The 24,733-nt window shown below is 59.5% G+C and overlaps 3 protein-coding genes across 3 annotated transcripts; 1 reads left to right on the top strand and 2 right to left on the bottom strand.

Annotated features, from left to right (window-relative positions):
- Positions 1–265: 265 nt before the first annotated feature.
- On the bottom strand, positions 266–2,319 carry BESB_040820 (ubiquitin-conjugating enzyme subfamily protein; the record flags this gene model as incomplete). The annotated part of the gene is made up of 5 exons (XM_029362668.1): positions 266–525; positions 820–948; positions 1,370–1,537; positions 1,836–1,915; positions 2,252–2,319. 5 exons carry the CDS (start codon positions 2,317–2,319, stop codon positions 266–268), a joined length of 705 nt encoding a protein of 234 aa, XP_029221633.1.
- Positions 2,320–7,041: 4,722 nt separating this feature from the next.
- On the bottom strand, positions 7,042–13,757 carry BESB_040810 (uncharacterized protein; the record flags this gene model as incomplete). The annotated part of the gene is made up of 9 exons (XM_029362667.1): positions 7,042–7,147; positions 7,511–7,864; positions 8,118–8,237; positions 8,865–9,013; positions 9,487–9,588; positions 10,020–10,121; positions 10,706–10,830; positions 11,336–11,448; positions 11,941–13,757. The coding sequence occupies 9 exons, from the start codon at positions 13,755–13,757 to the stop codon at positions 7,042–7,044; spliced, it is 2,988 nt and encodes a 995-aa protein (XP_029221632.1).
- A 1,964-nt stretch (positions 13,758–15,721) lies between these two features.
- Positions 15,722–22,690, top strand: BESB_040800 (ATP-dependent metallopeptidase HflB subfamily protein; the record flags this gene model as incomplete). The annotated part of the gene is made up of 10 exons (XM_029362666.1): positions 15,722–16,890; positions 17,525–17,720; positions 17,951–18,068; positions 18,608–18,709; positions 19,202–19,368; positions 19,923–20,048; positions 20,197–20,346; positions 20,992–21,099; positions 21,231–21,686; positions 22,010–22,690. 10 exons carry the CDS (start codon positions 15,722–15,724, stop codon positions 22,688–22,690), a joined length of 3,273 nt encoding a protein of 1,090 aa, XP_029221631.1.
- Between the last annotated feature and the right edge of the window lie 2,043 nt (positions 22,691–24,733).

The raw sequence follows: 24,733 nt of genomic DNA, 5'->3' as shown, positions 1-24,733 counted from the left end.
CTTTGCGAGATATGATACATACAATGAATCACGTAGCCATGAAGGGCCTCCCCGCCTTCTGCAGGGCGCATGTGCGTGCGAGCCTGGGCGCGGATCACCGCCTGCGCGTCTCTTCACGCAACACCAGCCTGCGTCCACATCTCGTCTGGGCGGGCGCGCAGAGCCCGGGGGGGGGGCGTGATGCCCGAGCCCTTTCGCGGCTGTTTGCTCGCCGTCTCACGTCCGCAATCGTGAGCACCTGCCCGCGTCTCGCGCGTGAGGAGCTTCAGAGAGACGAGATGTCCGCGTCTTCGATGTCTTCGGGGTCGCCCAGCTCGCTGAGCTCCGAGACAGCGTCTGCGTTCGTCGCCTCTGCGGTCGTGGCTGTCGTGGGGACAGTCTCCCCCACGGTCGACACTTCGCCACTCGCGGTCGTCGAGGCGTCGCCCGTCGAGGCCTCGCTCCCTGCCGCGCGCCGCTGGGCTTCCTTCTTCTCTCGCTGCTCCTTCTCCCACTCCTCGCGACTCGCGTACAGACGCACGTACTCTGAAAAGCCACACGCGCGCAAGCTATTCGGTGACACAGTGGAGCGGAGCTTGCGCCTGCAGCAGACTGCTCAGACGCCGCGCGGCGCTTGCCGCCCTCACTCCCCACTGCACAGAAGAAGTGGCACACGCGACGGGCGACGTTACCGCTCTACGGCACTCGATGACGCACGAGGAACATTGGGGACGAGAAAGACCCACGGATCCCTGAGCGTCGAGATTCTTTCTACAAACCTCCCACGAGGAGACACAGGCTGAGAACCCAGCAGGCTGCTGAAAACGCATGCGAACTTACCCCGCACTTTTTCTTCATACAGACGCTTGTCCCTGGACATGAGCGAGGCGGCCTCGCTGTTCAGCGGGTCAGTTGGATTCGGGTAAGTCAGCAGCTGTGGCAAGAAGACCTCGAAAACGTTCACCAAGCCTACATGCGCGCGCACGCATGCACAGCCTTTTGCGGACCCACATTTATGTCTACGCACAAAGCATGCATATACATATACACTTATATATATAGAGAGAGACGTATGCGTGGACACGTATCTGCCAAGCCACACGCTCGCCTATTCGGTGAGCAAGGCTTCATCTGCTTTTCAATGTGGAGAGCCCGGGGGGAAACGCCACGACCCCCGATTCCCACAGTAAGCACTTCACTACGTAGAAAAGACCCGTCACGTTTGATCACGGACTGCGTGCGTCGCCTGATCCACATGCACTCTCCTGCCCTATGGTGTGCGGCAGACGCACAGCGGTACATTGATCCATCTATCGATATATTAATGGATATACAGCAACACAGGTAGACAAGCGGAACAGAGACCCGGGTCCGCAAGGCGCAGGCTTACTGTAGAGAGGAGTCCACGTCTGGTTGATGACGTCGAGACAGACAGAGCCGGACGCTTCGTCCACGTTGGGGTGGAGCATTTTGTTGAGGAACCCAATCGACGGAGAGGCGAAGGGGTAGTCGTCCGGTAGCGTCACATGCACCTTCCACACACCGCCTTCGTACACCGCTGCGGAATAATGCAACGGAGAGCACCTGAACGCGCAAGAGCTGAAACCCCATGCTGGCGTCACTTGCATACGCGGCGACAGGAAGACAGAAACGAACCGGTGAAAAAACAACGTCCACCGACAATGTACAGCTGAAGCGAGCGCGCATCCCCCTGACCTCCCGTCCCCCTCCACACGACCGCGGGTTTAGAATTCCTAGTACGAGGCCTCCTGCTGCCGTCGAATCCCCACAGGCAGGGGCGGCGACCGTAGTCAGGCAGTTACGTGGCTCAGAGGTCCTCAATCGGACAGACTTACTTCCCTTCGGGCCATGGAAGACGACATGGAAGTCCTGTGTGCTGTCGTTATTCAGCTCGAGGTCGAACCCGGCCATAAGTCTGAGACAGCGTGGAACACCGGGAGAAATCTCACCGTTTCGCTCGCTTGTTGAAGTTCTGGAACAGAATTGAGCTGGGTCTGCGTTTACGTGACGGACTCAAAATGAAGTATTCAAACGAAAAAATGCATTTACGGTACACACACTCGTCGAGTCACCTCCCGTCCACCCATGTGGACAGGTGTACTTGCGGAACGGTTGCGTTTGTTGATTATTAACCTTCGCCCAACAAAAACCAAACGGAGAGAGACTCGATCGCCGGAAAAACGTAGTCACGCACAAGTGTGCCGGTTCATGTGCACGGATACTTGGCAACGCTATGAACTCTAGAACTCACAGTTTCGTGAAGTCGCATTGTTTGCGATTCGAGGAGATCTGGTGGTTGGGCATCGTCGAACCCGCCATCCTGTCTGCTGGTTGCGAACTTCAAGTCTGAAAACAACCCGCAACAAACTACCTGTTAACGTAGCCACGTCGCAGACAACAATCTACCGAAGCCCGCAAGAGCGACCGGCCGGAAACAGTCTAAACCAGCTGAAGACGCGCGAATGAAGGCACCGAGATGAAAATTCTACACAGCCGAGCAATTATTAATGGTGAACTGCGATAAAACAGTGTCAAGAGTTCGTCTCAACTCTGCTTCTCCGCAACTTTGACTTGCATTAGCAAGAAGAAGAGGGCACTGCCCAAGCACGAATCTGTTCAAACGATCCCTTCACCAGGTCAGTCCCAGCCTGCTTCGCAATCAGCACACCCGTCGAAATCAGCAGATTGCCAGATGCCACAGCAATGACGCCTGCTGTGAAAGCAATGCAGGCGCGTTTCTACTCGTTTCCGGTTCAAAAGTGAAGCGGACCTTACCACAGTGCGCGCGCAGAAATGCTGCAGCTCCGTATTGAGTAGCGATCCGCAAAAAGCCGCCACCAAAGAGGCGAAACACAGGGGATATCGCAACAAACAGATCTGGTGTGCACGCAACGACGCAAAAAGAGGCCACTTGGAACCGAGGTAGTTAGCTCCTGGGAGCAGAAACGCCAGTCCGCCAGTCAAAGATCAACTGTCGGCGTCTCGCCTAGCCTAGCGAGCGATGCTGCGACGAATTGACGCGCACGCAGAGTCAAGAGGCGGCCAGGAATGGCACACCGGAGCGTCTGTTGCCTGCCTTTTTGCAAACACGGGATAAACGCCGGAAAATCGCATCCAACCGCCTCGCTTCGTGTCGTGCGGGAATGCCACGCGAGGCGTCCGCAGCCGCTCAGATTATTCATCAAAAACCAAGAGGAGTGCAAACTGCGCCAAACTGATGCGCTGCAGTCAACATGTCAATGCGCGTAGGGTAGGGGGCAGCTGGCGTGTTCTGCTTTCGCGGTTGACGCACGAATCTTTAGTGAACACGAACCTGCGGACCAGGTTTTCGGACTGCCGCAATATGCCACTCAACGTACGGCGCACGGTAGCCGCCAGCAACAGCCAACTGCCCAACAACGCGGCGCCGAGGAAAATTCTTGCGACGTCTCTCTCCGTCACAACGCTACGCTGTTGCCAGGAACTGCGGGTCAAGCCTGCAGAAGAAGCACATAACAGATCGCATGGGAGGATGTGTTTTTCGGCACAGTCCCGAGTACAAGTTTCTGCGACAGTGGGACGTACATGCAAACACCGGGGAAACTTTTAAAAACAGACGCTTTCCCAAGGTACGCGTACTCAGGACACGTCAACGCCGTGTCCCTACTCCGTGACGAGGCACTCCATTGACGCATCTCGCCAGACAACCACGCAGTCAGGGATATCTATCCAACCATGTAAGCCCATGCAGGCACGCTCACGAAGAGCTCCGCCGTGCCCAAACCTCGAGTCGGAGGCTGTTGGCTACGACGACGCCGCCTTTAAGCCGTTGAAATGCAGCCATAGGCACGGACACACTTTCCTCTAAAGCAATTTCCAACAGATGATACCACCGCAAGTAGACGAGGGGCCCTCTCTCAGGATTCCCCGAGTTTAGAAGAGCCAGCGGACAACGCAGCACTGCCCGCTGCAAGGCACGACGCTCTGTCTAGCATGTGTTTGCACCTCTCCCCTACACGGCGCAGAGAATGCCCCGGAAATTGCTCCCGCAGAAGCAGCTTCAAAACCCATCTCGTACGCAAGAAGGAGGGCCTACCAGCGCTCCGCGGAGCTACACCGCTACACCACACTCGGGATCCGTCCGCAATAGCCAGAGAGCGCAGCACACCGTCCGGCCGCGAAGGCCCAGGATCTTTGGTTAATGGAGACGAGCATCAACTCGTCGCCGCATCGAACACTACGCGACTCGACCCTAGTTCAGCCCGTCGGAATTCATGTCTCCGGTCGCGGGCACATCTGAACTCGCATGGCGACAGAGAAACTTGCCACAGGAAAAAGAGAGAACTCTCAAAACGTCTGCGTCACGCTCGCCACGCCAGGGGGCCTCGGCTCTTCCTCCTTTACCTGCTCTCTCCTCTGGCGGCCAGAATGACTCTGCACTAGCGCGTGCTCACACCGACAAATGGTGCCGTAGTCCCCTGAACTTGAGACTCCTTCAGCCTTGTTCCAATGTTTTCGTATCGTCCGCATCCAATATTTTTCACACAGTGGAAAAGGATTATTCTTAATGTTACCACGGGCCCTCGACCTCCAGCGTTCTATTGCCGAAGTTCTTGTGCGGTGCCTGCCTAATACAGGACTGCGCACGGCCACTATAAGTGAAGCCAGCCGGGGCAGCTACCACGGTGCTCCCCGCCGACCTCGTTACGCGACGGCAGACAGCGCGGATTACGAGGCCTGCGCGTTGAAACACGGTAATTTGCTGGACACTAGGTGGGACGCCTTGGCGGCAACAACACTCGAGGAATAGAAAAACGGATATGTCGAGACACTTATTCACCTACGGTCGAAGCGACCACACAGGGAAGAACCTCGCACGATAACGCAGTCACCTGCGCTAGCACGTACTCGTCGCACGGCGTATCCACATCGAGCGATATTCACGGCGCCCTTCTGACGGTTCTGGCGAAGAAATGAGATTCAAGCCGGATAGTAGGATTCGGCAATCCACGTGAGCCACAAGCTTAGCAGACAAGCTTCTCTTCTTTCCTCGAGACACCTCCAACACGAAACTACACGAGGCGTTGGGGAAGCCCCCTTGAAGAAACACCTTCGTGTAGCGTTTCGTGACTGGTAGGAGTCGCCTCACGCGACCTCGACGCGGTTGGAAGCTTTCTCCATGTATATCGAAGACACACGATTTGACTGGAAGCTCTGATGGTGGCACCGAACGTGGTGTGTGCATATGCAAATATGTCCAGAACCAAGGGCCACGAAAGGGGATAAAGTGACAGACGTTTGTTCTGTGAGACGCGTGTGGAGGATTTGACTGCGCCGAGTTTCCCGCCGACTGTAACACCAAGGCGCTTCGGTGTGGCTGAAAAGATAACACAGGGGAATCTCTCCAGCGTTTTGCGCACGCATAGTTCTTCTGCGTGAACACGTATGTGTTGATATCTTCTAATCAGTCCCGTATGCGCCTGAAAACGCCTCGGCCCGTGGAGGCCGGCGGGGACGGGGCAGCATCCTGGCGCGTCTCAGCGAGCAGGAGTCGGCCGTTCACTGTTCTTCGCCAGTCCTCTACAACACTTCCGCGAGTGCGAGAGATCGCTGCCGGCACTCTTTTGCGAGGTTTCCGAGACTACCGCCTCCCATTGCGCCGAACACAACCGAGTGATGAACCTTCCGTTTACTCTGCTGAGACTTCACGTCGATTCTCTTCCCAAAACGTCTTGCATGCACGCGGCTCTTGGCGAGGAAAGAGGACTGACAGGCACGCGAGGCCTGTGTTCGACGTGCAGACATACCCCTCCGTACAGTGGCACAACGTGCGGTTCTCCCACCCCGTGTCACACACCGGTTCGACTATGCATTCACGCTTCTCTCCTTCGTCTGCACCGGGTCGTCCGCCCATATCTGTGATGGGCATCGTACCAGTGGAACTTCCAGTTAGACAAACGCCAGTCCGAGTGGAGATGCCTACGATGGTGCGAACGGCTTTTCAAACGAGCAGCAATAACAACCGGATGGGGCTTCAGCAGTCCCATTTCATCTCTCCTGTGACCTCGGCTCGCGCCAGCGAACAAGCAAGTTACATGACGGCACGAGGCGGTTCATCTCTGTCGTTTCTTGACGGCTCTCTACCTCTGTGCCTACGCCTCGTCTCGAACAGTGACGTCTGAAGAGGTTACCCGTTTCGGAGCGACGGCCGCGTCCCTGCGCGCGTCCTGTTCTGGGCACACTCGCAAGTGCTGGCACATGCTGCGGCGCCGTGGGCTGGACTGCGGCCGGTTGCCACCGCGCCGAGAACGGCGCGCACCAAATCCTAGAAACCCGTGTTCGCGCCCTCACACGTCTCCACGCGGCACACAGTCAGTTGCGTGGCGAAACGAAATCTGTTCTGCGGATTCCCTAGTTCTGCCTCTCAGGCCAACAGGTTGTCGAGTCTGCACGCCTCTGCAGTTGCGTTCCACCCTGCGTTTCGGGTCTTGAGAGTTGGAGCTGCTGAAAAACGCCGACCCTCCGTTGGTTTCTAGAAGATGAGTGACTGCCTGTTTGCATGCACTGGTGGACCAGGTTCGAGCGCTGCATAGACGAAGCCTTAGTAGCGGACTGCCAGGGGCACTATCCCCGCAGACGGTGCTGGCGGAACTGTGGAGCCGCGAGAACAGTCCACCAGACTACGATAGCGATGGGGGAAGGGCACTTTTTCATGGCTATCACAACGGAGGCATTTAGCGAATTCGTTTTCAGAGTAGTCCGTAAGATGAGCGGGCGTATGCAGTCCGCAGAAAACTAGCAAAGAAACTGAAGCCAACTAGCCGACGCCGACTCCGCCGCCCCGTTTCGGGACAGCAAATACTGCCTATACAATCATCGCAAACCCCCCGAGGCCACTTCCAGTGTCTGAAGCACAGTTGAAGTGTGTGTATCGGACTGTTTATACACGCGGAGACATGAGGCAGCAAACATTTTCCGCGTGCAGATGCGCGAGCTGGTGTTTGCCGCGCGACACACCACCGTGGTGTTGTGGCTCGAATGACGACGGCTACATTTGAACGATCAGCACGCCGCAGATGCCTTTCGCTTCTCTTCGGCTTCGAAGTCCAGTCCCAGCGACGCACAGACTTCGGCGGCGGACGCTTCCTGCGCTTCCGTGAGGTCGTACCTGAAACCGCAACAAAAAACAGCGACAGAAGAGCGCGGCGAGGATGGCAGCTGAGATCTAGCTGGAGACCGGGGAAATGCAGGACTCCATCGCAAAACACACGCCGACAAGCTCTGAGGACGGCGTGCTGCATGCATCTTCAAAGCGCCCAGAACCAAACTTCCGCGCACGCATTCGAGACAGCCCGGATATGCGTCTCGAGTGCACGCAGAAGATACACGGGGGCTCTATCATACACGCGCAGATCACGCCTATAGAGTATTTATTTGTATGTGTGGCTTCCTGGGGCTCGAGTCTGGCTCTGTAGCAGCGACTTGACGGCCGCACAGCCGCCGCGTCGTGGCGCCTATCTGTCTTTCTTACCGTTTCATGTGCAGCAGGTGCGCGACTCGGGTGAGGACGACTCCGCCTTCCACGCCGAGCTCGCGGAGGGCGCGGAGGAGTTGGATGTACGACTCCGCGGACAGGGACTGCAGGCAATCCGTCTCCGCCGCGTCGTCCCCCAGCGCTCGCGCGGGCGACGCCTCAACGAGGAAAAGGAAATCCGTCGCCCGGTCTGTGTGGAGATCTCTGGCGCTTTCGCGCGCGGCGGGCGCCGCCCCTCCCGCAGCCTCCTCAGCAGACGCGCCAGGCAGCGCCGCCGCCGTCAGGCCGTCGCACAGCGAAAGGATCAAGTCTTCGTGTGCCGCGGTCAGGCGCGTGCGTTGCCGCCGCAGGCTGCGGGGAAACATGCAGAGAGGCACGAAACAGTGCGAGGAGGAAGCTGCCGCGCGCGGCAAGGCGAGAAGGCGACGGGCTGAGCAGGGGGGCGGAGAACCCGCAGCCCCGCGGGTCGGGAAAACATTGACTGCACGAGTCGGTGCCCAGGAGAAAACCTGCCGAGACAGTGAGGGACGAGGCAACGGCCAGCTGCAGATGCGGCGCCGAAAACGAGTTTTCGAGGCTCCCCTTGAACTCCACGGCTGCTTACCGGGCGAGGGAGACGAGGATTCGGAGCGAACTCGCGGGAGAGAAGTACGCGTCCGCAGTCGTCGCGGCGCCTTCGATGTGACGCAGGACCTCCTCCGTAGACGCAGCTAATTGCTCGTCGCTGCAGGAAACCAAACAGCCACACAAGGAACAGCCGACTGCTTGCCACAGTGTCTACCGCCTGCAGGGTACACACAGACACACGCGCGCAACACCGCACCTGCGCGTGCTCAGACTCACGCGCGGGCTGTGTGCGCAGCTCACGGACATCAGCCACAAACGCGGTCTCCACACGCATACACAGATGCGCACTTTGGTCAGGCACGAAACAAACATACTACATAAATAGTCCACAAGATATGGTGTACATACGGAGGGACACTGCCTAACACTGCCGCGAGGTTCGATGTGCCCGCGGGCCGCCCTCACGACCTCACGCTTCCATCCCAGCCAGTGGCACGCCCTCGCACGCGCAGGTGACAACACGGTTTTTGAACTGTACTGAGAAATCCGACGGAATAGATGGAGATGGCTGCGCACGCACGTACCCTACCTAACTGCACCTCGGAGTCCGCGTCGACTCGCCTTTCCTCATTTTCCGAGCTCGCATGCAGAGAGATACCCTCACACACACGTACATTATATACAGATAGATATGCTTATATGCACAGGTACAAAGATATGTAGACACAGATATATCCGTTTAACCAGAGCCAGATTCGCGCGGCGGCCTGTCCACGAGACTGACTCGGGCGACGAAGAGGCCAGGCGGGTGACACCGTCGAGGAGACGAGCGAGCTGGCTTTCGTTGAAGAAATTCATGCGCACGATGGACTGCGTAATGAGCGCTCGGCGGAATTCTGCAGTCGTCAGGGAGGAAAACCGATCCAGGTGGCGCTGCACAAGGAGCACATCACGGAAACATCAAAGAGGCGTGCACAGCACTGGCAAACACACACGCGTACAAATACTTGCAGAGAGAAATATAAATCTGCATGCAACGTCTGCATGCGGAGATATACATATATATATCTATATGTATGCGATCCCTTTCAAATACACAGTGCACGTCCTCGAAGAGGAGGTATACGCGCACACAGAGTTCGTGCCGTTCAGCATATATATATATATATATATATATATACATATAACTACGCTGAGATGAGGAGGCACTCAGACGACGAGAAAAGCTTTGTGGGCATACATGCACATATATATACAGAATATTCATGTGTGTGCATATCTGTGTGTGCATATCTGGGCGCTTGAAGAGAGCCCGCGCAAAGTGAGTTTTTCGCGTTCGCTCCACGTGTCGAGGCTCAGCAACAGGAAAACGCTCGCATCACAAACGAGGCAGACCGAGGACTTACAACGAAAGCGACGAGCTGCGAGGGCGCCGCCTCTTCCAGGCGCGCATGCAGCAGGCGGCAGGTCTCCTCGGCGACGCTCAGCAGCTCCTCTTTCTTCAGCTCCTGAGCAGACGCACGAAGACAAAAAGACGCGGCGTCGAAAATAGAGTCGCCCTCCTCCGTAGGCGTGCACACCTGCGTAGGGGCCTGTTCCACGTGGCTCGTCTCCATACAATTCCTCCTGTCTACTGCCGGCGCATTTCTAGAAGAAAAGAGGCAAGGATATGGTTCCATGCGAGAAAGGCGCTCGCCTGCCTCTCGCGGACTGCGCGCGAGCGGCGCCTCTTGACCGAAGCGAGCTACATGAAGTATTTACTTTTTAAGACAGTCTCCGCTGCGGACGGCAGCCCGCCTCGCGTCTCCGCTGCACGTCCCCGTGCGCGAGAGCCGCACCGGTGGCGAAAGCACTTCCACGTGGTCTCTGTGTGCACGTCTCTTCGGGGGCTGCGATAGACCTCCGTTCTCTCGTTAAATTCACGCTAAGCTCTCCTCACCAGCGACGCAATAGAGGCTGCCGCCGCCGCGTGGTGAAGCCGCGCGAGCGCCGCCACGTCGGCCTGCGGAAGCGACGCCTTCACTGCCTCGAGCACTTGGCCCTGAGAACGACACCGCACACGGAGAGAGAGCCGCACGAAAAAAGTATACGCGCGGCCGCGAAAGCCGAGCAAAGAGAAAGCGAGAGGAAGAAGGATACGAAAGAAATCCCAGCAGCACAGTGTGCGAGGTTCAACGCAGTCCCACCAGAGCCGGTCGCTTGTTAGTATTTAGTTGACCAACATGCCAGTGAATTCTGACCTCGATGAAAAGCATGCAAAAACCGGATCAAGGCACGCGCCCCGAGCGGCGCGTGCACAGCCACGCGAAGGCCCGTTTCCCGAGGCAGGAAGAAAGGAGTCTCCGGGGAGAGTGAAAACCGGAAAAACACAGTCGCACAGGAAGGGATGCCTACGACGCAGAGGAAGGAGCAGAAGGCTAAACGCCGAGACCTCGCGAACAGAGAGAAAACGAAAAAGAACAAGAGGGAAACGAAAAGGAATTGAGGGGGGCAGGACACAGAGAGCAGCCAGGGGGGAGAGGGGAGCGAGGAGGGGCGGGCAGGACACTCGAGAAGGCTCGATTCGAAGAAGAAGGAAAAACGCCGAAACCCCAACAGAACGCACACGCAGGGAACGGAGCTCACCAGGAGAGGCGCCAAAAGATCTCGAGATCGAGGAGGCAGCAGAGAAGAAGACGACACTCTCACGAGCGCAAAGAGCGCGCGGGAGAGATCCTCAACGGTGCAGGCCCCCAGCTGGTCTGCAAGCCCTGAAACGGAAAAACAAAAGCAGGAGCGTGTGCAGCGCGCCTCAGAACAAATTGACGACAGCGAGGACTGTCTGAGCGCGGGAAGAGGGAGGAGGCGCGCGCAACGAATCGCTGAGAGGGAAGGTGGCAGAGAGAGATGCGAAAGCTGAAGCCTAAAGCGGCCAGCGAGCGCCACACGTCGAGAGCAATACGTGGGCCTTCGTACGCGTGTCGCAGCCATCTCGATGCGCATCCACCGAAGGCAATAGTCAGCACGCGAGGACGAACGTGAGAAGCACATGGAGACAGAAACAGAGGGCAGCGCCATCCTTGAGAAGCAAACTCGCGGCTGGGGAGCTCTAGGCATGGGCGCGAATAAAGGTCGGTTGTAATGGTATATAGGCGCGTGCATCGTTCACACCCACCCTCAACCAGGAGACATCTCTGCTGCTTCAAGCGCGAGGGACGGCGAACACCAACCGGCATAGCATGAAAAAAAGAGAAAAAGTCTCCAACTGCAGCTCACGCTTAAGAAGGTCAGGGAAGAAGACGCGGCTCGGGGCTGTCCGCACCACAGCGGCGGCGTAGAGCGCGTTGCAGATGCTGTCGGGCGACAGCTGCTCGCGGTTGTCGTCGACTCTGAAAACGAAAAAAAAACGCAGTGCCTTCGCCCTGGGAGGACGAACAGCGCGCCTGGCTTCCTCTGGCTTTTGTACATCAGTCATCCTCCACAGTGGCATACACACACATGTGTTCGCAGGCACAGGCAAGCAGCTACCTGTAGGTGGTGCGAATGCCAATTTGAGCGTGTATCTATCTTCCAACCGGAGGGCGACAGCGAGCAATACGCAGCACTCGCCTGTCTTCCACACTCCAGCCTAGGGCGCGTGTGCCATTCTTCAATCAAAGCGTTTGGCCTCTGTCTCTCTTCCTCTCTCTCTCGTCCGCCTTCTCTCCTTCCCGGTCTGCGGCCCTTGCGGCACGCGTCCGCAAGACAGGAAGGAGAAAGAGAGGGAGAGGCAGACAGAGACCGACACAAACAAAAAGGCAGAGAGAAAGAAGGGCTCTCTTGTTTGTCGCGGCGCCTGGTGAGCGTCGCTCCGCGCGGCGTCGGACGCGCCTGGCGCTTACCTCTCGAGGCACCTGAGCAGCCCCCTGCGGAGCGTGCTTTCCCGGTTGAGCAGGCTGGCCTCCTCCGCCACAGAGGCGGCGGCGAGCGCCGCCGCCTCTGTGAGCGCGCGCGCCTCAGGCCGCTGGGCGGCGCGTGCGTTCCCCCTGCCCGCGCGTTGGGCTCCTTCGCCCTCCGCCGCGAAGCTGTCTCCCTCGGCGGGGAGGAGCCCGCGGGCGTCCTGCCCCCCGCGCCGGGACCCGCAGCCCTTCTCGGCGCGGTGTAGAGCCTGCACAACGGGCGCCAACAGCGAGAGCTGCAGCAGCGCAGACGCCGGCGCGTGCGGATTCGCCTCGTAAGCCCGCAGCAGCGGCGAGGCGCAAAACAGCTCCGCGTGCGCCTTCGCCAGTCGCGCGCCGCGCAGCGGCAGCCGCCCCCCAGCGTCGCCAGCGTCGCCCTCGCCTCGCTGGGCGTCTGGCTCGTCGCCGCCGGCTGCAGGAAGGAGCGGAAGGTTGAGGGCATCGCGGGCGCGGGCGAAGGCAGCCATGGCGCGCGCGAGCGCGCGCGGCGCGGCGACGTGCAGCTCCTCCTTTGACTTCCCGCGAACGAGGCTCAGCGCGAGGAACTGGAGGCGCGCGGGGCTGCAGTCGCCCACGGCGGAGACGAGGAGGTGTGCGACGTCGCAGAGGTCCTCGGCGGGGATCTCGGCGCCGCGGAACTGGATCAGCAGCTCGACGTGCTGGACGAGCTTCTCGACGAGCCGCGGCGGTCTGTACGCGGCTGGCAACTCGGGACGGACGGCCTCCAGCAGCACCAGGCAGTCTGCGAGGCCGATGCGCGGCAGGCGCGTCTCCACGCGCCCCACGAGCGTGCACACGACGCTGCGCTCGGCGATCCCTGCCTCGGCGCAGCCGCGGAAGAGGTAGGCGAGCGCGGTGTCTGAGGCGTTCACCGCGACCGCCGCAGCCTGTCGCCCGAGCATCTGCAGGAGACTCTCCAGGTGTTGCGGCAAGTTCACCGGCGCGAACGCCGCGGGCGCCGCGAAGGGCAGCGGCAGCCGGGAGACAGTCGCGTGTCCCTTCTGCTCAGAGATGCTGTAGGGCGCAGGCGCGACGCCCAAACTGGCGAGGACGATGGCGAGAGTCGGCGCGTCCATTTCGCTGATGTACGCGAAGCCACCGCGCAGCGGCAGCGCAAGCAAGTCTGGAAACCCCATGAACAGGGAAGACGGCTGCAGCGCGCGCTCCCGCCACCACTCCTGCTCGGGATGGAGCTTGTGCGGCGCGTAGCGCTCCGTCAGCGGCCGCCGCGTGTAGATCTTGCTGTGCTGCTTGGACCATGTCCGCTTCGCCGGCGGCGTGTAGAAGCGACGCGCCTCGCGCGCGAAGGAGCCCGAGCCGCCCGCGAGCGCCGCGACCGGCGCCGAGAAGAGCGACCCCCCCGCGCGCCCAAGCGCGAGCGAGGTAGGCGGAGACAAGCCGGCGGCAGCGACCGGAGACGACGCAGTCGCTGCGCACGGAAGCGGGAGAGGAACGGAGACACCAGCGACAGGTGAGGCGCCGCGCGGGCGACAAGTGCCCGGAGCGGTCGCCGAAGACCTGTTCGCCTCAGAGGCGCATGCAGACGCAGCGGAAGACGAGGCGGCGGAGGACTGGAGAGACGGCGCGGAACGAGGAGACAGAGAGGAGGCGGAGGCCGCGGGGCGCGGGCGAGCAGCCGCCAAGGGCCCAGCGGGTAAACCCGGAGAGAGCGAGGGAGGAGGAGGCGGGGAGCCCAACGACCGCGGTCGCGGCGTCGGGTTCGCCCAGAGCGCCGCGGCCCTCGTGGGGACGCTCCTCATCCTGTTCCTGCAGCGGAGCCGAAGGCGGGCGCGAGACCAGAGAGGCGGCGGCTTCCTATTCAGACTGCTGGCAAACGCGTGAGCACGCGACGCCTACCTCCGAGACCGGTCGCACGCGGAGGGAGCGTGGAGAGAGCCAAGTGACTGACACACACTCTGGAATGGATTCGCCGTGGAAACCCAAAGAGAGACGCGCGGAGAAGCTTCTGTGCGCTTCTGCGGAGCTTTATGGCGCCCTACGCGGCGTGCGCCTTTTCGCGCCTCGCCGCTCCCTCCTGGGTAGGGCCGCGCGAGCTTCTCGGGGCAACTGGACTCTGAAGAGAAACAGGAAACGCCGAAAGCGCCCTCCCGGAGCGAACGGAAGAGAAAGAGAGAACGGGAGAAAGGGAGAAAAGGGGAAAGGCTGCAGACACGAGGAAAGGATCCACGCGAACGAGCGAGGCGTACTGAGCCCAGAGACAAGGCAGCGCAAAGGACAGTCCGCGTCACCCCGCGCGGCGGGAAGTTTTCTCCGCGCTGCGCGCCCGCAGAGTTTTGCGTGTGACGACGGCAGCCGCGGGCAGGAGGAAAAGCATCACGCGCGTTCGAACTCCGAGAAGCGAAGTACGGAAACTCCGTGTAGAGGCAAGAATCCGTCTCGTCCCCCTCCTCGATTCGCAACGAAAGTCGGCGTTTGGCCTTCGATCCCCTGCGTGCAGCGCGCGCCTCCAACTGCCCAGCCGCGTGGCGGCGCTGTGACAGCCTTCAAGTTTTCTAGTTCTCGCCGACAGGCCACCTTCTTCTCGCTCCCGCCGTTTCTCTCGTTCATTTCTCTACCCTCGCTGGTCTGAACGCCGCGAGCGGCGGAGACTGCCGACGCGGGGTCCATGTGTGGAAGCCGTGTCTCTGTCACTTTGTGCGCGGGCGACACCAGTTTCGCTGAAACGTGCAGGTTTTTGCCGCCGCAGGGAAAGAGACCCTGCTCAGGCGTCCCGTGGCTGTGTACGGAAACCTCTGTTGTGCTTGTACGCTTCTCTGCGTGGACGCAGAGGCTGCTCTCTGCGCCTTTTCGAGCAGCCGCCGGTCACAGAAGACTGTGCGAAGAGAAAAGCGGGACGGGAGACACGTGTTTTTCTTTCCTCTGCGCGTCGTAACGCTCTGCACTTGCGTCTGTGCCTCTTCTCTAGTCTGATTCACCGGTCGTTTCACCGGCCACTGCTCGCGCGCCGCGCTACTCAACGTCTGCGCGTGTATCGTTCCCTCAAGTCAGGACGACTCTGCGGTTACAGCCATCTGCATGTCGTTTCTGTGTCGCGCGCTTGGTCGCACATTTTCTCCTTTTCGAACCGTCAGCCGCCTTCGCCCGCCCTCGCTGCGCAGTTTCTGCGTCTCAAAGGCGAGCTAGGAGCAGCGAGGCGACGCAGAGACGACAGAAGGCAGTTGTGTCGCTGTGGCTCTTTCTTTCTTCTCTCTGTGCGTCGCGTTCGCCAGTTTCTTGCCCTCCTCTAGGCCGTCCACGCTCTCGACAAAACGTGGGCGCCGCCGCCACGACTCACGAGTTTCCATTGTTCGCTCGCGGGAAGAAGGAAAGCGTAGGGGCGGGGAGGTCGCGCTGCGTCACGTTTTTGGCGTTTCATCCATTCCTTTAGGCGGTCTCGTTCTCTCTCTGCGCCATCTCTCTCTCGCGAAGAGAGGAGACTTTCTCCTCCCTGTGGAATTCCTCGGCCGGCGTGGAGGCGCCGCAGAGGAGCAGCGCCACCGTCGCTCCGAGACTCTGCAGATCTGCAGAGTAAAACCCTCCTGCTCGGCGTCTCTCGCCTTTCTCCACTCTCTTTTCTCTCTCCTGTCGTTCTCTCTTAGGCCGGCATCTGTTCTTCTCGTGGCAGCTGGGAGCCGTTTTTCTTCGAGAGGAAGCAGCGCTGCGGAGAGCGTCGCGTTTCCCTAAAACTTTTCTGCTTCGGGGGTTCAGCTTCGCGTGGGTCGTCATGCAAGGTTTTCCCCCGGCTGTGGAGCGACCGGGGGGCGGAGCGCTCGGGCGCAGGGCAGCGACGGTCTGTCGCATCGCCAAAGTCCTCGCGGCTAGCGCGGGGGCGGCGCGGGAGCTTCCCCGCTCTGCGCCGGCGCGAGGCGGCGGACGCCGCTGCGAGCCGTCCCGCTCTTCACTGTCGCATCTTTCTCTCTCCTTCTCAGCGCTGAGCGAGCCTTCGTCGCACCTCGCGAGCCCGGCGGGGCGTGCGGCGCGTCCGCCGTCTTCTCGTTTCTTTCCGCCTCCTGTTTTTCTCGCCTCCGCGCAGGCGCCTGAGCTTCTGACTCGGCCGGGGGTGAGCGCCTTCAGCGCAGCTCCTCCCTCGCAGTTCGCTTCGCGCTCGCTGTCTGCCGCGGCGGCGTCTCCGGCGCTGTCGGCGAGGCACGTCCTGTCGCGGCTGCTGCCTGCGCAGGCTTCGCAGCGCGCGTGTTTTTCGGTCTTTTCTTCGCTGCCTTCGGTGCGCTTCGCGACCGCGCTCTTCCCCGCCGCGAGCGGCGCGCAGGTTCCCCGGCAGGAGCTGCGGCAGCTGGAGCAGCAGGCGGAGCTGCATCCGACAGACGCGGGCGTCCAGCAGCGGTACTTTGCCGCGTTGAACGCGGCGGGCGAGCCGCTCAAAGTCGTGAAGAAGTTCGAAGAGAATGCGTTTCTCAAGGTCCTCGCCGACGCGTCAGGGGGCTCTGCGGCGGCGCTCCACGGCCTGGTAGTCGAGTATCTCAAGGCCCTCTGCGCTTCGGAGCTGATTCACAGCCGCGCCCTTCCCGACCTCGCGAAGGAACTCGCGCCCTTTCTCGGGAAGCGCGACCGCGCCAGGGGCAGCAGCGGTGGCGGCTTCGACTCGCGCGACGCAAGGAGCGACGCCCGCGAGCGCGAACTCGACGCACAGCTGCGCAAACTCCACGTGGAGCAGCAGCAGCTCGTTCTCGACCGGCTCCAGCAGCTCTCGAGCCAACTCGAGCGCGCCACGCGCGAGAGCGAGGCGCGACTCGGCGCCGCCGGCGCGCCGCTCGCCCCGGTGGGCTCTGAGGCCGCCCGCGAGCAAGGCGCGAGGCGCCGCGGCGCAGTCGGCTGGATCCTCTACCTCGTCGCGAGCGCCTTGCGCGGCAGCTGGCGGGCGCTGAAAGTCGGCAGGTGAGTTTCGCCCCGAGAAGCGCAAATGCAGAAAAGGGCCGGGCGGCGGCGTCAGTGTTTAGGGCGCCTGGAGGCACGAGCCGACTTCTTTCTCACATTTTTGGCGTTTTTCGTGAATTGCTTTTTGTTACCTGCTGCATGTCTGGCCTGTGGGGTCGCTTGGGCGCCAGTAAACGGGGGCGACGACACGTTTAGCTGTCTTACGCAGTGCAGTGGGGTCCGGTGAACAAAGGCCTTTAGGTTCTAAACCAGTAGTTGAACTCGTAGTATATACTCTCCAGAAAAAGTTAGTGTGTATGCCTCCAGGGATACGATGTAAGATACAACTCGCTTGTGCAGTACCACTGCCAATCTGGCAGTTGGCGCAGAGTTTGGAGTCGATGGCGGCGCTCCCAAAACTAACATGGCTGAAATGTATACCACGAGTTAGGGTGAAAAGGCCATTACCAAACGCTTATCGTTAATGTAGAGAGATAGTCCTAAGTGCTCCGTACAGACCAACATCAAGAAGGCGACTACCAAGGTGAACGATATTCGTACAGCTTGTCTACTAGACGACTTCTTCGCGTCGCAGTTGAGCAGCAGGTCGGTGTGAGGGGACGTATGCGGCTGTGCCTGCTTCCTTTTTTTTCAGCGTCGGCGTCTGGAGTCTGCTGCTGTCGCCAGTCGCCGCGGTGCTGCTCATTTGGAGTTTTGCAACCGAGGCGCTGCCAGGTCTGCAGCAGGCCGCGAAGAAAGTCGACGGCCTGCCTGAGGGCAAGTCGAAGGAGTGGGTCGAGGGCAAAATCGTGCAACCCGACCAAGTGAAAACGACCTTCAACGACGTCAAGGTGAAAGCCGCGCGGCGACATGCGAAGAGGCTGAACTCACCCGCCTTCCCTGCGTGCTACTCTATGTCGAGACGCACAGACATGCATACGTCCGTATATGCACATACATACACGTACGCACTTTCATACGTACCTCCATACACGCGTACATATATATGTATAGATAGATAGAAGAGATCGGCGCGCAGAACTCGTAAAGGAAGCAGTCTCTCCACGTTTCTTCTCTTCAGGGGTGCGACGAAGTGAAGAAGGAGGTCGAGGAAGTTGTGGCCTATCTCAAGTCGCCGGGCAAATTCACTGCCATGGGGGCGAGACTGCCCAAGGGCATTCTTTTGCAGGGGCCGCCAGGTGCGCCGCTCGAGCTGCTGCTTGGCGTCTTCTCTGGATGATTCCGGTGCAGTTTTGTTTTTTTGGTGCTCATATCCTTTGAGGGATGGCGAGATTGGTGGGCGGGTCGACGCATCGAAACGGCACAAAGCTGCATGTGTGCGGACGAGCCGCAAGAGTTTGTCCGTTTGGAGGGGAAGAGGAGTTTGAGAGCCCATATGGTAGAGTGCAGGTGTCTTAATCCAGGCTTGCACAAATATATTTAGTTTTTGATATCTCGGGTGCCGCCTCTGTTTCGTTTTGGGCGAGTTTCCTCCCCCCCTCCTCCCCCCTCCTCCCCTTCCCTCACGGGGTGGCACGCGGCTGGGCGGCGCAGAAGTGTGGGTCCAGGGCACTGGATTCCTTTGCGAGGCATGCGTCTTCAAAAGGATTTCTCGAGTTTAGTTTCTTGCGTGCGGCAGGTGCGGCCTCTGCCTGTTTCAGCCTGCGGAAGGCTGTCCGCCGCTTCGTTTCACAGGCATTATTCACAGGCATTATTTCGTGTCCACGGCCTTTCACAGGCACCGGGAAGACACTGCTGGCGAGGGCGATTGCGGGCGAGGCTGGCGTGCCCTTCATCCACGCCTCGGGGTCGGAGTTCGAGGAGATGTTTGTCGGCGTCGGTGAGCAAAACGCGTCTTATCCTACGCGGGATTTGAACCCATGTTGGTCTCCAGTAGTAACATCCGCCTGGGTTTGTTGGCGGTTCCTCGTAGAGGGCTGAACTCACGCGGCGCGCGTGCCGATATGCTCATGTGTGATCCTGCAGAGATGCCTTGCGAACACTGCGCGGCGGAGAGTGTGCTTTGCTGCATCGTAGAAACACGTATTTCTGTACACACACAACTCTTGTCTACATATAAATATATATGTGTAGGCATATACATATATATGTATTTATTTCATATACATGTGCACCAGCCCGTATGCGACTGTGTGTCGGGACAGCGTTGGGGGTTGTGGATGTGGGTGCCTGCTTGTTTTTCCTTTTTACGCGTGTATTATGCATTCTTGCCTGCATCGTTGCCTAGTTTTCCTTTTTCATTCTTCTCTGTTGGAGTTTCGGCTTTTTTTTTTGTGCATATTCTCAAATTCTGGCGTCTGTCTTTCCGCAGGAGCGAGTCGCCTGCGGCAGCTGTTTGCAGAGGCCAGGCGCGTGAGTCCATGCATTCTGTTCATCGATGAAATCGATGCGCTCGGTGGCAAAAGGACGCTGACGGAGAACAAACATCACAGACAGACGCTCAACCAACTCTTGACCGAGCTCGACGGCTTCAAACCCGTACGTCTCGCATTCATAAATATATATATATATATATATTTATGTAATCAGTTTTTTTCAAGGTCATCTGTACATTGTGTCCCATACGTAGATGGATAGGTATTGGTCATGATGGTGAGAAGATAGATGCCTATGTAGATATGCAGAGGCGCAGACCTGCATGTAGATGGCGATAGCGGCAGACGCGGTGTGCGTGGATGAGTGTTTATGCCGTCCGGGTGGATGCACCTGTAGAACTAAGGGCATGCGCAGGTCTTTTTCCTCTTTTTAGTGGAGTAAGCCGCTTCATCGAGAGCGAGCAAATATCCATGTGCATGCGAAAGCAACAGATAGGGGCGCTTTTGAGTGAGCGTATGGCGCTCGGCGCGGGTTCCGCTGTGTCTTGTAAGCATGATTCTGCTTGTGTCTAAGCGCGCATGCGACCGGTTTGCTCTACGCGTCCTTCTCGGCAGAGGGGAATGCGCGGGTGCTTCAGGTCGTCGGCGCTCCATGGTGTGAAGTCAGTATGTGCTTCTTAGTTTCCGCGTTCTCGCTGCGGCCTCGCGTGCGTTCAGTCTGACGGCGTGACGCTGGTCTGCGCGACGAATCTGCTGGAGGCGCTCGACCCTGCGCTCACGCGGCCTGGGCGAATGGATCGCATCATCCACGTGCCGTTTCCTTCGAAAAAGGAGCGAATCGAGGTGAGGAGACGAAGGATTAGCGGGGGCAAGGAGGCGCGCAGGTCCACGAGGGCAGCGGGCGCGGGTTTTTATGCATGCGGCGGTGCTGCGGGACGCGACGCGCAGGCTTCTGCAGAGAAAGTGCGTTCTCTCGACTGGCTGCCCCCAGATTCTGAAGCACTACGCGGCCAACATGCCGCTCGCAGCCGACGTAGACCTGGAGACTCTGGCAGCGCTCACCTCAGGCATGACCGGCGCAGACTTGGCGAACTTGCTCAACTTCGCCGCGATCCGCGCGGCGACAGAAGGCAAAGATCAGGTAGCGAACGCAGAGGCGGGCCTCCAACTTGGTCGCAGAGCGACTGTAGCGGGGAGAGAGGCAGCGAGCCGCGGGGAGAGTGCCTCGTGGGCGTCTGGGGTCGCAGGTACATGGAAGCGAGACAGCACGTCGCCAGAACGGGAAACCGCAGATCAGCTCGAGAGCGGAGGGCGTGTCCTACGCGCGGGAATGCCTGGCTCACCTGGGGCGTTTTTTGGGTACTGTAACTCGTAGTGAACCCTTTGGGTGTGATGTGACGTCACCGCGCGGTAGTTTGATGGGGAAGGGACGTGAGCAGCTTCCGTAGATTCGATTCAGCGCGCACGTGCCTCTGCGGGAACTCCTCCTATGGGGCTGAATACCCTGAGCTGACTTGAGTCCCGATAAGCTACATTTCTGCCTACACTGGGAGGGCTTCTTTTAATATTTGCTGGACACCCACAGTTTAATCCGGTATTACAAAGTCGAGGATCTTGAAATTCGACGCTTTCATACTTCAGCGTCGAACTTCTGCTGGAAGGAGCTGGAGGGCGTGTCTTGCGTTTTCGCGCCTAGGCGCGTCTAGGAAGAAGATCTTCGCAGGCATCTTCTTCTCGCCGCCGGCGGTTCAGGGGGGTGGTTTCTGCGTCTCGTTTCGCCTTTTAGGTGACGCGCGCGGAGGTTGATGAGAGCTTCGATCGCCTCATGGTGGGGAACCGCCGCACGGGCGTCGTGATGAAGGAGGAGGAGCGGCGCTTGACGGCGTACCACGAGGTGAGACTCAGGTCGGCTCAGGCAGATGGGCGCGTGAGGCCGCTGTTCGCAGTCCGTCGCGGGTGTGCGCGCATTCGGTCTACGCCTGCGTAGGTTCTTTGTGTTCGATGCGCTGCGCTGTCTGTACGCAGTCTGGGCACGCGCTAATGGCGCTCTACACGCCCGACAGCACGCCGCTACACAAGGCGACGATTTTGTTCCGCGGCTCGTCGCTGGGCGTGACCTGGTCTGTCGACAAGGACGACAGCTACTCCAAGTCTGAGCGGCAGTACTTGGCGGCGCTGGACGTTGCGATGGGCGGCAAGGCGGCCGAAGAGCTTATCTACGGCGAGGGCAACGTGACGAGTGGCTGCCACAGCGACCTCGTGCGGGCGACGCAGATCGCGCGCACGATGGTGACTGACTACGGCATGGGCGTCGAGGGCAGCAAGGCGCCGATGGTCATTGGTCGCAAGGAGTACGCTCTCGTCAGCGATGAACGCAAGAAACTCGTCGACGACGCCGTTCAGAGACTTCTGGACGCAAGCTACGCACGCGCCCGCAAACTCCTCGAAGAGCGGAAAGACGAACTCCAGCGCCTCGCCGAGGTACGAGCCCGCATGCAGCGCAGGCTCTCCAGCCGCGAAACAACCGCGAAAACGCCCCGGACCCCGGAAGGGAGCGCAGAAGACACACACACGCCGGGGGGGATGGGGGGAGGGGGGGCGGAGGGACGGTTTAGAGTTTTTTGGGTTTAGGGTTTAGTGCACAGAGACAGAGGGGAAGGCAAGAAACTGCGAGGTTCGGAATTCCTACGTATTCTGACAGGATGTGCTAGGAGCTGCTCCAGCCAGTTGCCGTCTCGTCGCTTGTTGTGTGCGTTCGCGTTATCCCGCGGTGGCGTGTGGTCTGTGTTTTTCTTTCTGCGTAGGCTCTGTTGGAGCACGAGACGCTTTCGGCGAGCGAGGTGAAACTTGCGATCGCGGGGAAGCTCGCGCGAGTCAAGAAGCGCGAGGCGCGCGCGGACGATGGGACGCCTCGGCAAGGCAGCAAAGAAGGCACTTCTGAGGCCGGAGCAGACCTCCCGCAGGCGGCGCCGACCGCCTCGGCGGCCGAGAGATCCAACCGAAAGGCGCAGCCTCATGGCGAAACAGCAGACACAGTCGAGGCACCGAAGTTCGCTGGAAAGGGTGGGAAGAGCGACGCCTCCGATGAGGGAGCACGCGAGGTGATGCGGCATGTGAAGCGCTCGCGCAACATTCCGATCTCTGTCGCGGCTGACCAGGCGCCGGGGCGGAGCCAAAGCCTGGAGCAGCGGCCTGGCGCCGGGGGTGCGCCTCGCGAGGCCCCTGCCGAGGCGGAGCCCGAGGGGACACCTGTCTCCGCTTCGGGCGAGGGGGTCCCCTCGCCCTACGCGGTTGCGGCGTCGGCAGCTGCCGAAGTCTCGGCACTGATCGCCTCGAAGGCTCAGCAGCAGCGACTCGAAGCAGAAGCCTTAGCGCGCGCCGTAGAGGCGAGCGAGAAGCGAACGAAGGCAGAACGAAAGAAGAAGACGAGCGTCGACTCCGAGGAGGGCGAACAGGGCACTGCGGCGGGGGATGGCGGTCGCTAGAATGCAGCAACGGCGCACACAAAGAAGGGACGCGGAGAAGCGCGGCCAGCGCACAGGAAGCCAAGCATCCGTGAAGAGAGATAAGGATGAAGGAGTCTGTGTAGCCCTCGGGTTCCTACATATATTTCTATTTATATGTGGTGAATGTGGGTGGAGATTGCATCGCGGCAAATGTCGCCTGTCCGCCGCGGTTGTGCGTAGTCTGTGTTGAGCACAGATCTTTTCTGTCAGTGAGCATCTATCAGCAGTGTGTGTATAGGTGGTTTCGTCAATGTGCCGGGGAATCCGCTGAGGGCATTTTTTGCGTAAGGGAGGAGACGCGGAAGGGGGCAGGCAGTGTGGGGGGGGCGGCAGCGAGACGAAGGCGCGTGCGTATATGCTTGGGTGCGGTGTCGCGGAGGCTCCGCAGTTCTTTTCAATTTTTTTGTTTCTCGCTCTGTGGCCGTAAGTGCAGAATGCGTTTTGTACGTTTTCGTCGGCTTCCAGCAAGCCGCGTTTCTTCCTCCTGTGATCGCGCTTCATTTTATTGTCCGTCTCACCCTCTTTTTGCGGGGTGAGCAGGGGTCTGCGACCTTTTCATTCGACTTGACAGTGGAAAAAGTCTGTTTCCCTGCGACACACTGGCACCGTATGGTTTTCGCTATTTGGCCGCGGAGACCTCAGTCGAAGAAGCTGCCAGGCTCCGCGCGCGCGTGTAGCGCGTTTATAAGCTCGCGTCGGCTGTGTGCACTCGCGCGCCTGCGTGCCCAACGTAGCGCTGCTGAGTTTTTCACCGTCGATGTGTCCTGCTCGCTGACACAGACGTTCTCGGGCTTCGCGGCTCGCACCTTGCGGCTGCCGCGGGCTCACGGTCGCAGACGCCCCCAGCCTGCGGCCAGTGCAGTTTGTTTATCAATATTCGTAGATGTGTTAACGCTTTATACATTTTCATATGTGACGCGTGGGCATCGTGCAGCGTGCCGCCAGATGCAACGTTTTTGCGCCTGACAAACTTCATTTCGACTCATTCCCCGACACGACAGCCGAGAATCTTGCACTCGCACTGCGCGCTGGCGCAGCAAGAGCGAGGCAGACCTGTTGGCAAGCCTGTCTCGTCTCAGCAATAGACATATTCCACGAGAAGGCATGCCCCCATATCTCTCGCTGTCGACGTGCGCGGAGGCTGGCTTAGACGCCCCTGGGCGTGTGGAGAGCGAAGGGAACTCGATTTTTGCAGAGCGGGAAGAGCGCTTCACAACGAAGGGAGAGTGAAGTCGCGGGCCGCGTGTGATACAGATATGGACGAAAGGGATGAGTCGAATTCTAGCGAAGCCGGGGCCTCCGACGGCTTGGGGCGCGACGGTGTCATGCGATCACCGGCGCATGCACTTTAGTCCCGTCATTCGATAGAAACTATACGAACGTGTTGCGTCTGTTGCCGGAGATGCTTGCGAAGACTCGCACAAGCAGAGAGGGGGGAGTGGAGCCAGTGAAGAAGGGCAGACAAGAAAGAAACCAAAAAAGATTGCACACACATATACACGACAAGATCTGCGCTCGTCTCGTTGCGCCAAAGTGCAAGAACGAACTGATGCGCCCCCCCTTCTTAGCTCCTGGTCCTTCTACAGACAGGGGGAAATCCGGAGGCGCGACCTCTTTTTGACGCTGCCGCGGCTCTCATAGCCTGTATGCATCTCCCGTCTGGCTTCGATCCAAACCCGAGAGTCAGCCAGTCTCGCACTTGCAAGACGGATGGAAACTGCTGCAGTATACTTGAGGGCAGCGGAAGGCTGCTTGCGCCCGTCGATTCATCTTTGCTTCCGGCAAGAAGGCGGCTAAAGAAAGACGCCGACTGGTCAGATCCGCGGGGGCTTTGCTCCTGCCTGTAAGACGTGGACAGTGGCCGCCGAATTGGATGTGAAGACTGGTATGGCGTTTTATCATGATCGGCGGTCGTAGTTTTCCGCTGCAGTGCCTCGATGGAAGAACTCCTCGCTGGCCCGTCAACCTCGCTCCTGCACAACAGTGCGAGCCACATCGGGCAAATATATCTGCATGCAAGGA

The sequence above is a fragment of the Besnoitia besnoiti genome, chromosome II, assembly GCF_002563875.1.
Source record: "Besnoitia besnoiti strain Bb-Ger1 chromosome II, whole genome shotgun sequence".
NCBI lineage: Eukaryota > Apicomplexa > Conoidasida > Eucoccidiorida > Sarcocystidae > Besnoitia > Besnoitia besnoiti.
Note: the sequence above shows the minus strand (reverse complement) of the source record. Positions and strands in the feature narration are given on the sequence as shown.